General features: G+C 41.0%; 3 protein-coding genes across 6 annotated transcripts; all 3 read left to right on the top strand.

Annotated features, from left to right (window-relative positions):
• The first annotated feature begins 1,157 nt into the window (after positions 1-1,157).
• LOC133919039 (cysteine and histidine-rich domain-containing protein RAR1-like) lies at positions 1,158-5,249 on the top strand. Of its 3 annotated transcripts, XM_062363245.1 has the most exons (6): positions 1,158-1,385; positions 1,565-1,567; positions 2,630-2,712; positions 4,331-4,482; positions 4,688-4,908; positions 5,000-5,249. In XM_062363245.1, the coding sequence occupies exons 1-6, from the start codon at positions 1,266-1,268 to the stop codon at positions 5,090-5,092; spliced, it is 672 nt and encodes a 223-aa protein (XP_062219229.1). In that variant the 5' UTR covers positions 1,158-1,265; the 3' UTR covers positions 5,093-5,249. The 3 variants fall into 3 exon arrangements, with proteins under 3 accessions (XP_062219229.1, XP_062219227.1, XP_062219228.1); XM_062363243.1 differs by lacking the exon at positions 1,565-1,567 and having other exon boundaries at positions 2,550-2,712; XM_062363244.1 differs by lacking the exon at positions 1,158-1,385 and having other exon boundaries at positions 1,397-1,577; positions 2,550-2,712.
• Positions 5,250-8,240: 2,991 nt separating this feature from the next.
• On the top strand, positions 8,241-11,456 carry LOC133919037 (protein ORANGE-LIKE, chloroplastic). Of its 2 annotated transcripts, XM_062363240.1 has the most exons (8): positions 8,246-8,577; positions 9,127-9,241; positions 9,350-9,463; positions 9,562-9,648; positions 9,758-9,834; positions 9,925-10,052; positions 10,251-10,384; positions 11,239-11,456. In XM_062363240.1, exons 1-8 carry the CDS (start codon positions 8,375-8,377, stop codon positions 11,314-11,316), a joined length of 936 nt encoding a protein of 311 aa, XP_062219224.1. In that variant the 5' UTR covers positions 8,246-8,374; the 3' UTR covers positions 11,317-11,456. The 2 variants fall into 2 exon arrangements, with proteins under 2 accessions (XP_062219225.1, XP_062219224.1); XM_062363241.1 differs by lacking the exon at positions 10,251-10,384 and having other exon boundaries at positions 8,241-8,577.
• Positions 11,457-12,071: 615 nt separating this feature from the next.
• LOC133919038 (small ribosomal subunit protein uS11y-like) lies at positions 12,072-15,288 on the top strand. Its single transcript, XM_062363242.1, has 6 exons — positions 12,072-12,230; positions 12,327-12,449; positions 12,537-12,582; positions 13,877-13,962; positions 14,040-14,169; positions 15,069-15,288. The coding sequence occupies exons 1-6, from the start codon at positions 12,228-12,230 to the stop codon at positions 15,134-15,136; spliced, it is 456 nt and encodes a 151-aa protein (XP_062219226.1). The 5' UTR covers positions 12,072-12,227; the 3' UTR covers positions 15,137-15,288.
• Positions 15,289-15,667: the final 379 nt, after the last annotated feature.

Raw genomic sequence — 15,667 nt, 5'->3', positions numbered from 1 at the left:
AGTCCACTGCCCTGTTCTAAAATATGTTCTTTGTTACTAGAGAGAGTCCACTTACTATGCCTTCTTTTAAAAAAAGGGGAAAACACTCATACAAACTAACTAGTGTCTTCGAGAATATCTAGATGTTCAATCTCACTTTGCTAGGCGGGAATAACGTTGCCCATCTGGTAGGGACAATTTTTTGTTATTGCAAACTTCCCTACTTTTGTATACACCATTTGTTATATTAATGACATGTTCGTCGACTTGTCAATGATGCAAGCTGTAAGGTCTCGTGTTTGCGATGCCACAAGAGGAATTACTCTTGAGATAAATACAAAATTGCCGATTTAACCTAAAATATAGCACTTAAAATGATTAGTGACTCAAAAGAGTAATTTTCAAGTTACATGACCTAACTCACAAGTTGTTGTTATATCTATAGTTGAATATACTCAACTGAAAATGAATCATCTGAACGTCAGTAATATTTTGATACAAGTTACGAAAATTCATATTCCTCGTTTGGTTTCTCCGTGCGTCAGGCTATGACTGTGCACTTTGTAACCGATCGAAAAAAATCAACTGAACAAAACCTGTCAACTTGATTTGACCGGTTGTCGGTTTTTGTTCGGGAATCAGAAAATATAGTTTTTCGGTGTTTTATCTTTTCGATATAAACCGATTGAAAACCAAACAAACCGAATGCCTATAGGCTACCCGTTCGAGTGTTAGTTCTTCATTGCCGGGTTGAATTGTTAAGTCTAGCAAAAACCAACCAGTTCAAAAGCTATATTGACTTAACAGATATGTTATACTAATCGGATGTACCAAAGTCTACTAGACTTTATTGTCGTGTTGGGTTGTTTGAGTATTTAAGCGGCTGTTTGTGAGTATGCTTATCAGATGTGCTATGCTGCCTCTCAAAAAAAGATATGCTATGTTTAGGTGTTATCTTCTACCTAAACTAAACTTAAACAGAACAAAGGTAGTGAGTGATGTCTGATGAAATGTGCAGATGCACGGTATTAACAATACATCTCATTCTTAATTCACACCAAATTTGATAGAAATAGTATTTATCGATTTCCAAACTAAAATAGAATGATATTTACCGATCCATATATCTATAAAACACCGTATTAATCGAAGTAACAAAACACCGTATTATACCGAATACGTCGAACCGAACGAACAGCACTACGTCAGGCGACGCAGAGCAGAGGCTAGAGTGAGCGAGATCTTTCGAGAGCGAGGGCCGGAGAGAGACCGGGAGGGAGCACGCGATGTCGACGACGGAGGCGGCGAAGAGCGCCTGCGCGCCGGTGCGGTGCCAGCGAATCGGCTGCGACGCGTTGTTCACCAACGACAACAACCCCGAGGGCTCCTGCCAATACCACCCCTCCGTAAGCCCTCTTATATCTCCTCTTCCTCCAAACCCCCGTACCTGGGCGAAAAATTCCACATTGGCAAGAAAATCCCAGTCGATGTCCGAGTTCGTGCGCCCGGCCCTGCAGTTCTATCCCCTAGACTCGATTCTTCAATCGTGCCTCAAGGAGCAAGGAATTCTCGTGCTAAGGTCTAGGGTGTTGCCGGAAGTAAGGGCTTTGCGTACTTCTTCGGAGACAAAGTAGGACACGAATTCGGTAGCTATTTGCCTAGTCGAGCAGCTTCCAGTGGCTGATGGTAGATCGGTGGCAGCGCCTTTCGTTGGTGTGATTCAACCAGGGGCTGTCGCTAATTAGAAGCACAATATTGGGAAAACATGTTCTTTCGATCCAGGTGTGATAAATGGAAGTTACCTGTTGTCCGTTCATGAGGGCTTGCACAATGTGTGTGTCCATGGGTGGGGAGGATTTTTGTAATTTTGTTCCGTGGGAGATGAGTCACATGAAAATTCAACAAAAAGAAAAAGGGTAATGGAGTTTCTTCACTCCCAAAGAAAGACATTCTTTAGTTTTTCTGCTGACCAGACCCTGCGTTTTCTTAGAAAACGATCACTTGACCCACCTCCTGTTGTGCTTTAAGTGCAATGCTGAACCAGTTGTGTAAAATGTTCCAGCGGAATAAAATAAAAACGCAACACTTTTTATGACTGTTGCGATGTTCCCACCTACAAGACTGGGAAAAGAATAGGTACCTGTTCCTCTAGGAACTCCTTTTCTTGTCATTTCATTCAGATTGAATTGCTCAGCTAGACAACCGCAAGCACTGTCTTCGAGGCGACCGTAAATTAGATTGTGATGTTTAAGCACTCTTCACCCTAGGCTATTGCAATTGAAGGTGCTTATGGAGTATTAGTGACACATATAAGATTCTTCTCATAGTAAAAAACTCATAACAAATAACCAGTCATTAAATTAGGAGAACTTATACATGCATTCCTGCTTCTCTTACCTGATAAAATTGAACCCTTCTTTTATGTTTTAATGAAGTGCATTTCAAAGTATAGTTTCTAGCTCTATATTTTCTTCCACATTTACTGCCTTACTGGCACTTAAGACATTTATTTCTTATTTTTCACTAGTAGTGTTCTAACAACTTCCTCCATCCTTTTTGTTTTCTTGCAGGGAGTAAGTTTCCCCCTTGCTTGAGAAGCTATGTCTATTTAGGAAATCATCATCGGTTTTCTTAAGATATGTTTTTTCAGCCTATATTTCATGATGGCATGAAAGAGTGGAGCTGCTGCAAACAAAGAAGTCATGATTTTAGCTTATTTTTGGAGATACCTGGGTAAGAATCTCTCTCGTCCTCCCTTGGCATGCATTGACAACATTGTAACTTTAGTGTTAGTGTTTATGATATATAATGACTTGGTTAATAAGGTCCTTTGGTAGAGAACCGATGCAAACCAATCCAATATTTGGTAATGCCAAGGAAAATTAGCTGCACTTTGGTTTCAAGCCAAAATTTGGTAGCACCAACAAAATCTAACACCATCTGTGGGCGATCCTTGGGTGATCAAATTACTCACCCACTGATTCACTTAGCCAAAATTGGGCTTGCCCGTGAGTTGGCCACAATCCAAGTAAGGCTATAGTTACCGAATTTTGGCTTCAACCATAAGTTTGGTTTGCTGGAAAATTGGTTTGTATGTTGGGGCATGAACTAAACAGGCAAAATTTACACTTGGGGAAAAAAATGCAGTTATGTCAGCAAGGCTTCTTCTCTCTGTGTTACTGTTGCCTAATTGATACATCACAAGTTAGATTTACATGCTATTTTGGCTATTATATGATAGAGCGAACATAGTATTCAAACATAGCTTGATCACTGAGCAGCAAACATTCCTTCAGTTGTTTGGATTCACTTGAGGTATGTGTTGTTGTATTGGATTTCATGTGACATTGATATTTTGTTGCTTTCGATTGCCTGGTTTGGTCAACGCATTATCATTATACACGCAACAAATGTAGACATTCTTCTGATTTAGAACGTCGTAAACAGAATGTCTTGCCTTTTTCTAACAACAAACCTTGGCACCTTGCGGATACTTTTACTTAGTGTTTCTACTGAAATGTGCCAAGTGTACACAAACTATTCGTATTGTTTTGGCTACTTCACCAACCCTACATAAATAATATTGGCAAATCATCACATGCACTTCAAATATCTAATAGTCTGATGTTTGAGAATTAGCCATAATATTAATCACCCTTCTTTTCACAGTAAATATGTAGTTAGATTTTGGAATTTAGATTAGATGATCTACTCAGGTATAATTTATGTGGTCTGACCTACACTTGTAAACTGCAGTCTGCAGTATTCACCAGAGACTGTGAATTGTCATAAGTTACCAACAAGAGGTATAGGCAATGGTCAAACACAAGTACTTGAGTTCAAATCATCGAATGGTTATGTATCACCATTGACTGTGAAGTGACATAGATTACCAGAAGTAAGAGGTAACAGTTGACTAAAAGTACTAAAGGGGATAAGTGACAGTAGCTGATATGTTTAAGGTTAAGAGTCATGGGAAATGGTTGACCATTAATATGCTTGACTTCAGATGGTTTTATTGCACTATAGACTATGAAGTACTTCAGATGGCTAAGCGGCAGAACACAATACTATAAACATGGGCAAATTCTCTAATAAAATTGGCATGAATTGGCTCAACAAAGTTATCATACTCTTCATGATGGTCCAGAAATATGGCTCCAGTTTGCTGGTGAATAAGCATAAACTAATGTCTTTGTATCAGTTTCCGCGATGAACTAGTGTTTTTAAGCTGGCCAATGTTCTGGTTTTAATCATGGCTTTTCTCATTCTAGACCTCTATCATCTTCAGTCGCCTGTTATATTTTAGCGGAACCAAAAGTAACTGATCGCATGCCCTATTGTGGTGTAGATGCACAACAGGAAAGCATACGACTGAAAAACCAGTCACAAAAGCTGTTTCTGCTAACCCTCCGAAGCCAACACCAATCCAATCCTCTAAGCAGGGCGTTGGAGCTGATGCCTGTGCAAGGTGTCGTCAGGGTTTCTTCTGCTCTGATCATGGTGAGTTTGTGTTTACGGTAATCTTGTTTCAGTTCAACTGATTAATTCCCTATTTATGGATGTTAACAGCTACCACCCTACACATATGTTTATTAAAAAAGTCATCCTGTGGTTTTTACAGTAATTTGGCCAAAAAAAATTCCTGAGCATAAATCACAAAAATGAAAATGTTCATTAAATGAAGTGTGCATCAATATATTTCCAGGATCACAGCCCAAGGCACAAAAACCAGCTACGGCTAATGATACAAACAAGGAACCTGTTGACACATCCTCGGTTCCACTGCCCAAGAAAAAAATTGATATAAATGAACTGAGGACATGTAAAAACAAAGGATGTGGTAAATCCTACAAGGAGAAGGATAACCATGATTGTGCATGTGAGTACCACCCAGGTCCTGCTGTTTTCCATGATAGGATGAGAGGGGTATGTACCTGTTCTATGTTTTATGTTGATTTGTGCTTCGGTGCATCCTGCAACTTTTTGTCATCCCTAAACCTTGTATCTGTCCTTGCAGTGGAAATGCTGTGATATTCATGTCAAGGAGTTTGACGAGTTCATGATGATACCTCCGTGCACTAAGGGGTGGCACAATGCTGATGCTGCGTGAATTCACATCATGCCTAGGGCTATTTTGTTGTATCTCCTAGCATGTAAGAGGCATCTTGCTGCAAATTTCTTGAGAATTTTAATTGGAAGTGTGACAAAAAAAACTTTGAGAATGGGCTGCTTTAGTTTGCTCATAGTGATTGCCTCAAAATCTTACAGATGCTCCATGTACTCTGGCCAGAACTTGAAACCATATGTTGGAACTTGATTTTAATTGAATTATATCAGCTCCAAGCTAAAGGTTTTTATAACGGTCTAAAAGCCAGAGATGCTGGCGGTTTGTGTGAAGCGCAGTACAGCTGTTGTGCTACTTGTGTACGGTCCATTACCCAGGCTGTTAGTGAATCGTGTTGTGGTTTGAGGCATTGAGCAGGCAGAGCCTTCTGTTGCTCGCCCGAAGAGCAGGAAGTTGCCCATATTTGAATGGCATTGTAGCATTTTAATGAAACGAAGTCGCACTCGTTGCTTCTGGAACAGATGATCTCTTGCATTATTGGTTGCTGTTTACGCATCCATACAGTAACATACTGACATGGATACCTGAAGATTACTTCCAATCGGGCACGAGACACAAACATAAATAGTACTGCTGGCACGCCACTCCATTCATTCAGGGGATGCCGATGATCGGGAGGAACCGGAAGAAGTATGTTAGAATTTGATTATAGTCAGTGATCAATTAGTAATAAGTTATCTTTATCAAAGAGAGATGTCCCTTATATAAACAATTCATTGAATCAATACTCGAGTTTTATTCTTTACTTTCTGTCTCTACTTTTATTTCCTACCGTAATACATTATCAGCCACTATTATTCTAGCCCTACTACTAATTGTGCACACATATCAAGAGCGAAGGCATCCTTCGATCCTCCCTTCGAACGCAAGACAAATCGCCCTCAACATCCAACCAAGGTGAACACGATACATCACCGGTCCATGGAATACACGGCAATCCACACGAAGGTGGCGCCTAGAACACACAACGTCGACCATGGCAATAAGGCGTCGTCTTCTTTCAACATGCAAGATGAATGGTTATTGAAAATGACTGGATTCTATTGGCCTTCTATGCTTAATGATTGCTTCGTGTATTATAAGGGATGCAAGACATGCCAGAAGTTTGATGATATTTAATTAGTTTCTATTTCTATGATGCATCATATTATTAAACCATGACCGTTCTGAGGATGGGGCTTGGGTTTCATTGGTCAAATACATCCTTCATCGTCTAAAGGTCCTCACTTTATTTTTGGTGGCTACTGATTATTTCACCAAGTGGGATGAAGCTATTCCTCTCATGAACATGACACATAAGTAGGTTATTGATTTTATTTTGGAGCATATTATTCATAGATTTGATATTCCAGAAACTTTAATTACAGATCAAGGTACTTCATTCATATCATATCAGGTACGTGAATTTACTGAGTTATTGAAAGTTAAGCTTCTCAATTCATCTCCATATTATGCTTAGGCTAATGGTCAAGCCGAGTCTAGTAATAAGATTTTGATTAACCTTATCAAGAAGAAAGTAGAGGAACACCCTAAAATATAGCATGAAGTTCTATCAAAGGCTTTATGAGCACACCGTATCTCTAGATATGGTACCGCTAAAGTAACACCGTATAAATTTGTTTATGGATAAGAGGATGTACTACATATTGAAGTAAACCTTGGTGCTTTGAGCTTGGCCGAGCAGAATAATCTGTTGGTTGTGGATTACTATAATCTAATGATAGACATGATTGATGAAGTGACGGATGACAGATTACAGGTTTTAAGTGAAATTGAGAAAGACAAATTAAGAGTAGCCAAAGCCTACAATAAGAAGATAAGAGCAAAGTCATTTTAAAGATCTTGTATGAAAAACTATCCTATCGATTAGGACAAATGACAATAAGTTTGGCAAGTGGTCTTCGAGCTAGGAAGATCTAATAGAGTTGTAAGTATGGTCCTCGGAAATTCCTATTTGTTAGAAACCTTGCAGGGAAAGAAATTGTATAAAGTTATTAACAGACAATACTTGAAGAAATATTATCCTAGTATGTGATAAAATATTTAGATAAAACATAGCCGATGCGTTGTTTGCCATCGTTCTAAGGTATAACTGAGGATATTAGTTTATGTCAAACATGTCTGTTTACCAAAAACAAGGGCATGTTTTGATGACAAGATTTGGTATCTATAACAATCATGATAATGATGATAGACTTAATAGGATATTGTTAGGACTGGTTGAATAGGTTAAGGTGGTATCTGGCTAAGATGATCTCTGGCTACGGTCTCCGAGTGACCATGACCAATAACCAGTAGCCACGACTAGTGACCAGACCAGCGACCACGACCAACGATCACTGACTAGCGACCACTGACCAGTGACCATGACCACGATAATATCCGAACATGGAATTTTGGCGGTTGATCTCCAGACAAGTGCAAGAACTAGACAGATTCGAGCATATAGGTACATCGAGCAATTGATATCTAAGTAGGTAGTTAGACCAAGAAGATAGTACGTGAGATGTTTGAATCGAACATGCAGTCAAATAAAAAAGCTAAACTTCAATAAAGGATACACGGGTATATATATGGAAGTTTGTGTAGTTGATCAGGAAATATATGTTAGTTATAGAAAGTTTAGAAATTAGAATATATAATCGAATCATATCTATAAGTTCTATATGGTTTAAATTATGAATTCTGGTCTTGTACGGCTAAGACTTACCGTCTTTTATAAATATAAAAGGGTCATAGCCGATTGAGAAGAATCATCTAATTAATCAAACAAATTTTTTTTTTATCTCTTTTGCTTAGTTTCTATAGTCTCGTTCTCTTTTTAGATCTATATTACTACATAATTTTGATCTCAACGATTAAAACAAGTTGTCTAACTCATACAGGTTCCTCCTAAGTGTAGGTGGTGATGAATGTCTAATGACATGCAACGATCAGAATATTTTAGATACTGCTCATGTAATATTGTATAAGAGCTGATCAATATTTGGCGCGATATTTTTAGAGCACTTACGCAAGACAACGATGAGTAAAAGACGAAAAAGATCCGATGCCGCTGTCGCGAGATGCTTTGGCTCACCGCATTTGTCATGTACTGCGTGCGGTGACGCGGTTAGTAGGATCCGGCTGCCTAGCAGCAGCCCGTGGACCTGACCCGCTTGCTGGCCGGCGCCTATCCAAATCCGTCACCAGCAGCACACGCTTCCGTACGCCCGCCCAACGGCCACGCCGCGCGGTTGGCTGGCTTTGGAAGGCCCGGGGCCGGCCATGTCCTGCCTCGCCGCGCCACCTGCGGCGGTGCGCCTTCTCCTGGCGGCCCCTCCTTGTCCTTTGCGGTTCCTGGGGCGGCTGCCTTGCGCGTTGCGGGGAAGGGGAGAGGGAGGAGTCGGGTCCGGCCGGCGGCAGCAGGTGCTGCGGCGGTGCTCCTCCGCCTGCGAGTCCAGGGCGGCCGGGGACGGCGGCCTCTCCAGGTTGCGTTGCTTTGACTTCCGTGCAGAAAATTTGCTCCCTTTGTTTAGGAAATGGCGGTAGGGATGAGGTTGTAGAGCTGCCGTGATGACGTGATGAGTTCTTGGCTGGCGCGATAGTAGTCTAGTAGCAAGCTGTTAAGCTCGAGATTTGTTGAGAAGCTGGTTGCAGAAATAGAGCTCAGTTAACTGACAACAAGTCGTGTTCTGTTGGCAAAGGTATTTCGGGCCTCCTATTATGAGAGTATTTTGAAGTAAACTGTGACCTTAGCGGGGAAATCACATCCAAGATTAACCAAGATATGTCATAAGAAAGATATCCATATGCCGTATCAAATTGATAGATCTGAAGTACAGGCTTAGAAGTACTAACCTTGTACTGGAGGATGTGAAAGGGCTTCATTTAAATGCTAAGTAGTGTAATCCTCAATATCTCCCTGTCAAAAACAAACAAAATCCTCAATGTCATTATGTGGAAATTTGGTTAAACTGTAAATCTGCTAATCCATACTGGCTCAATCTTACAGATTCGATCATGTTTGTTTTCTACAGTTTTTGCATTATTGAAGGCCCGGAGACAATCGAAGACTTTGTTCAGATGCAATCACAAGAGATTCAAGACAACATCAAGAGCCGTCGTAACAAAATTTTCCTTTTAATGGAAGAGGTTTCTATTTTGCACACTATGCACATCAATTGGCCAATCTTAACGGTCCATTTGTAGCTTGCTAAAATATATCTCATCACATTACTTTCGTTATGGTGATGTTATCAGGTTAGACGATTGCGGGTGCAGCAGCGAATCCGAACTGCCGAAAGCAAAGGTGCCAGCAGTGAAGAAAATGAAATGCCTGAGATTCCATCAACTATTCCGTTTATGCCTCATGCGGTGACCAACAACCCTCAACTAATTTGTGAAAAATGATCACATTGGCATCTGAACTTGTTTTAAGTTCTATTTATTTGTCTTTTCTTTGCCCAAAACAGTCACCAAAGACAATGAAGCAACTCTATATGACATCATTCTCTGTCATATCTGGGATAATCATTTTTGGAGGCTTGGTAGCCCCAATAGTAAGTGCCAGCTTTGTTTATGTTGGTACTGTCTAGTTTTTCAAGAAACGTCTTCTCACTATGAGTGGCAATATAGTATGTCTTCTTAAAGAGCTGTTTTTTGATGCAGCTTGAACTGAAATTAGGGCTGGGTGGTACATCTTATGAAGATTTTATACGGAGCATGCACTTGCCTCTTCAGTTGAGGTGCTTTGAAGAACCTGCATCTTATTAGTTAATTCCACAGCTGCGTTTAGAAAAGTGATTTGATTCATTTTTTTTTTTGGTGCTGCTCAGTCAGATAGATCCCATAGTAGCATCATTTTCGGGTGGCGCAGTTGGTGTAATCTCAGCCTTGATGTTGGTTGAAGTGAGAAATGTGAGGCAGCAAGAGAAGAAAAGATGCACATATTGCCATGGGACTGGTACAATCAAATTCTTTTTCAACTATCTGATTTTGATGATGCCTAATAATTCATCACCCAAACACAAAACTGGAATAGCCATGAAACATTGTTTCGCTTGTTGTACTAAAAGATGCATATATTGCCACGGGACTGTACATTGCTTTGACCCTTACTTTAGTGATATGCTGCATGTCTGAACTTGCTTCTGCGTGATAGGATACCTCCCATGCGCTCGTTGTTCTGCTAACGGAATGTTATTGAGCACAAAGCACTTTTCAATTTCACGTGCCAATGGGCATAATATGTGGTCTACAAGTGAAAGGTGTCAGAATTGTTCAGGAGCTGGAAAGGTATGCTGTTTTATCCCATTATGTTTTACAATAGTGAGTCTAATGCTAGGGCCAGTCCTAAGATTTTGGTGGCCCAGGGCAAAACTAAAAACGGGCCCCCATTGAATTAAAACATCAAAAAAATAATTAATATATAAATTGTAAAGATAATATTCGGTGTGTTAAAAAATTGTTTCGCGACGTGGGCACGGCGTCACACGGATGAGATCGCCACCCTCCGTGCGGCGAAGCGCTGGTGCGCGACCTAGAGGAGAAGCTCGATGCCGTGGCCCACCAGGATCGCTTCAACTCCCGAACTCCACATCTCTGCTTCTTGTCCTCGGAGTTCCGCCGCCTCAAGGAGATGAGGAGTCAAGGTCCTCGTGTCCCATGCTTCCAAATCTTTAGGGCCCGTATGGATTTAGAGATTGGGGCCTCCAAACCTTTTGGGCCTCTCATTGATTTGGAGGCATCTGACCGGCTAAACATTTGCAACAGCAATTTAGCCCCAATGAGCAGAGTTGTTTCCTATATGGGAGGGCCCCCCTGGGTTTCGGGGGCTAGGGTGGCCGCCCCGCTTGCCCCCCTCCAGGGCCGGTTGTTTGATGCCATCTAGAAGATTAGATGGGAAACAATGGAACAATTTATCAAGCGTTTGAGTTATTGCTTGTGTCTAAATTCGACACTGCTCAAACTTCTTTGTTCATCATTTTCCTTTTTCGGAACTGAAGTGTTGTACAAGGTTTTTGTGGAAGTGCATCTGGGAATTCCTGGTTGCAGAATAGAAAGGGCGCTTCATTTTATATTGAACCTATAACTTTTCTCGGTGTATAAAGTATAAATTGTCTTGATTCGTGCATCTCTATGTTTCCCAGGTGATGTGCCCCACATGCTTGTGCACAGGAATGGCGATGGCAAGTGAGCATGATCCACGGATAGACCCCTTCGATTAGTGTTGAGCAGTTGGGAGCACGCCTGCTTTTCTTTGTGTCTGTTTTGTGGTAAACATGATGTCGATAACAGCCGTAAATTTATGTTTTGCTACACTTTCTGTTGCTGACTATATGCCTATATGTGAAGTTCAGATTAAATACCGAATAGTCGTAACTCAGCTGTATGGTCAATCGACATACTGACCAGAGTTATTCTTCAGAATACGTTCGCGGTGCCTAGTTTGCTGTGTTAACATTTTATTAATACTTTATATTGAATATTAAGCCGCCTGTAATAATCAGTAGACAGTTTGGCCGAGTGGTCTGTGGCGCCAGGTTTAGGCCCTGGTCCGAAACGGCTTGGTGGGTTCAAATCCCACAGCTGTTAATTTTTATTCTTTAATTTTACACCTTATCTACGCTTTGCTTTGTCTCCAAACAATCCACAATTGTATGATTTGTTTTGTCTATCAAATTTCGATAGCTCTCCATGGATTTCTTCCATATAAGCTCTATCACGAGTTTTCCAAAATAAAATTACGGGCCAAAAAATTAGTTTTTAAAAGGAACTTTATAACAGGGCTATCCTCTATCACGGGTTTCTTTAGGTGATCCATCCATTAATCCAGTCTTGACTTGCGAAAGTTTCCAATGCAAGCAGGGAAGCAAATTCGTATCGTTTTCCCGAACTGCCAAAAAAAAAGAAACCGTGAAGCCATTACGGATTGGGCTGCTTCACGAGAAGGAGGCCCGGTAAAACGAGCACGCCTGGCCCAAACGAAGCCCACAGCCCCACATGCGCGAATGCTATTTATACGGCAGGCAAATGCTGTGTCGCAGCCGCTGCAAACTAGGGTTTTGCCGCCGCCACCTCACCGCCGTCCTCCCTCGCAAACCCTAACAACCCCTCTGCCGCCGCCGCCACCGCCACCATGGTATGTAGCTGTGCCGCCTCGCCCTCTGCGTTCTTTTCCAGATCTCTTAACGCGTCGTGCTGACGGTGGTGTTGTTGTTTCGCCGGTGGTGTGCAGTCCGGGAGGAAGAAGACGCGGGAACCCAAGGAGGAGAACGTGACGCTCGGCCCCGCCGTCCGCGAGGGCGAGTACGTCTTCGGCGTCGCGCGCATCTTTGCTTCCTTCAACGACACCTTCATCGTAAGTCGCAGCGTCCCTTCGCGCCCTTCCATTTGCATTCGAGGGAAAAGAAAGGAACTTATCTGTGCATTTTTCATGGTGTTGCAGCATGTGACGGATCTGTCCGGGAGGGAAACTCTTGTCCGCATCACTGGTATGTATCCTTGTCACGTTTCTCTTGTAAGTCACCATTGTATTGGGTTTTGATGTCTGCGTGTACTGACACTGGCGGTGTATGATTTGTTCTGCTGTGCCATTATATTTTCTTCTGTGTGAAGAGATCTAGCTGTGATAAATGTAATGCTTAGTTTTGCTAATCGAGCTGGGGATGCACCGATTTTGGTTGATTGAATTGTATTTTTCTCCTGAGCATGATTTGTAAGATATCATCAGTTATTGAAACTTCTTGAGTGTCCACTGAGCCATGAGATGGATTAGATTTGATATCAGGCTTTGTTTATGATATACATGCTAAATGGCAAGTGTGCTTAGTGTTTAGTCATCAAGATGATTACTGTTATTTTGCAAGCACAGCCCTTAAGATCGCCTCCCTTTCATTCACATGGGAGCGTTTCGAGTCATAGCTGTGCAAGATTAACAATGAGACTTCAGAGAGTTTTTCTTTGGATCCTCTCTCTTCCTGTTTTGATTTTAGGTGTCTTCATCTTGGTGTTGTGTATCCTCTGGTGTATGCTTGGTCTCAATCAGTTGTTTTTTGCACTGATTTTACTGAGTTGTGCCCTTTGTATACCATTGCTGAATTGAATGGAGATGGCCTATATTATGGAAGTGAACATGATTAACATCATATGATCATTTACCTTCTGTTTGTTGATGTACGCTCCAGATTTACACAGTGCTATGCCCACTTTACTTTATTTCCTTGTTCTTAGCAGTTAATTTAGGCATCTACGAACGGGTATGCTGAATGCGACAACTAATATGTGCTCCAAACACATACATTCAGTTGAGAGTAATATCTAACAACAGATTTGCTTGCGTACTTTTAACTCAGAGACACCAGTAGTGTAGTTTTTATTGTACTGTAGTATCTTTGTGATGATTGCTGCTGAAGCTGAGTTTATAACTGCTGTAGTTTTCTCTGTTGAGCAGGTCTTTCTAGCTTCTAGTTAATGGATCACATCAGTACTTGATTTTACACGCTCAAGAGTAGTATTGGACCAGTTGGCACCTCAGTGATCTATCTATTCTGATATTGTTTATGTGAATGAATTATGCATATATAGTGTGTTCTGTTACAAGTTTTTATATGGTCCTTAAATGTTTTCAGTTGCTCTATTGAGTTGGATTTAAGCTACATCTTGTTTGTGCCAGTGAGCATATTTTAATTATGTGGGTTTCTTCAAGATGCAAGTCCTTTTCTAGGTTTTCAAAAACATACTTTATTTTTCTCTGTACTGTTATATGACAGCTGTTGCATTGTCTAGGTGGCATGAAGGTTAAAGCTGATCGTGATGAGTCCTCACCTTACGCAGCTATGCTTGCAGCACAGGATGTTGCTCAAAGATGCAAGGTATTGCACTATCTTGGCAAAAAACATTTTTTTTGGTTTTCAGTTGATGCTCAATTCCAATTTTCTGTTTGTCACAGGAGCTTGGAATTACTGCTCTGCATATTAAGCTTCGTGCTACTGGTGGAAACAAGACCAAAACTCCTGGCCCTGGTGCTCAGTCCGCCCTGAGAGCACTTGCTCGATCGGGCATGAAGATTGGTCGTATTGGTAAGTTTACAGGCCCATATTGTTTCCATATATGTTTCAAAAGATGTTCATTCATATCTGAACAAGATTGACAAAGTCTCAGAACGATTCTATTATATCTACAGAACTAGGCATACAGATGCTATCACTATTTCAAAAAGTGCCTTCACTGCCGACTCTAAAGTGGTATTCACTGCTGGCTCTAAAGTGGCCTTTGTTGCCGGTTTTGGAGTCGGCATTGGGTAATACCTTGAGGACCGGCAGTGAATGTGCTGGCAGTGATAGTCGATTATCACTGTCGGTTGAAGGCTTCTGCTGGTAGTGATAGTCGATTATCACTGTCGGCTAAAGTTTTCAGCCGGAAGTGATAGTTCATGCTCGAATCGACATTTTTTAGTTAAAACAAAAACTTTTTCTCAATCAGGCACCCCACTCATGCGCTGTCGCAAGTCATGCGATTTTTTCGTGCAAAATACGCCCCCGTGCGATTCATGGCATTTGAACCTGGGATCACTCAGCTAGTGTGATACATCCTTACTATTCCACTATAGAAGTGCTTTGATAATAATAGCATATGCAATCTTTTGATTTCTTCTGTTTGAAACTTCAAACGATTATTTGTACATTTACATGACATCAAATGAAAAAGTTTCAACTATAAAATTGTAGATCTCGTTGGGAACTACAACTTTTGTATAAGTTTGTCCGTATCTGATTTTGCATGATAAGTTATGATTTTTAAGGTATGGTGTCAATCATTTAATACGAACTGACAATGGTACTCATTATCCCTCTCGGTTGGTAACACGGACTGACTGTGATATTTAACAAACTATCATTGTTGGTTTGTGGTTAGAGTCGGTAATGATAGTCTGTTGATTTTTGCTGGATCACTGCTTGACAAACTCCTTGATCTACAGAGGATGTCACTCCAATCCCGACTGACAGCACCCGCAGAAAAGGTGGTAGAAGGGGAAGGAGGCTGTAATTTCAAGGCGTAGTGTGCTGTCGTCAGATGTAGCAGTTCTGGCCTGTTTGTGTTCATGTACTGAACGTGTTTTGAGGCGTCTGTTTTTGGATGATGATATATATGTATTGGACATTTATTTCAACTCGTGAACGTGTTCCCTGTTTAATCTTTGCCTACGAATCATGCATGTGCTATTCGCCGTACAAAGGTACAGTTACAGAAGTTACATTTCTGATTTCATTGTTGCGCGCATGCCAAAAGGGTATAATCTCACCCATTCAACTTGTATTAGCTAAACAGCAGATGAGGTAATATTAAGTATAAATTAAGGAATGGAGATATAGATGTATCATAAATATCGCTGAACGTTGGGAGTGAGGTGAGAGGGTGAGAGTGAATATGAAAAATGAGTAAATTATTTAAACTTTAGAGAATTTTATTAGATATAGAAGAGTAGAGGAAGATACGACTGAATTCAATGGAAAAACATTATATTCTCATTTCTCATTCTACTGTCTCAATTACTTGAACAGGTGGGGGGAGAGATAG

This window comes from Phragmites australis, chromosome 5 (genome assembly GCF_958298935.1).
Source record: "Phragmites australis chromosome 5, lpPhrAust1.1, whole genome shotgun sequence".
NCBI lineage: Eukaryota > Viridiplantae > Streptophyta > Magnoliopsida > Poales > Poaceae > Phragmites > Phragmites australis.
Note: the sequence above shows the minus strand (reverse complement) of the source record. Positions and strands in the feature narration are given on the sequence as shown.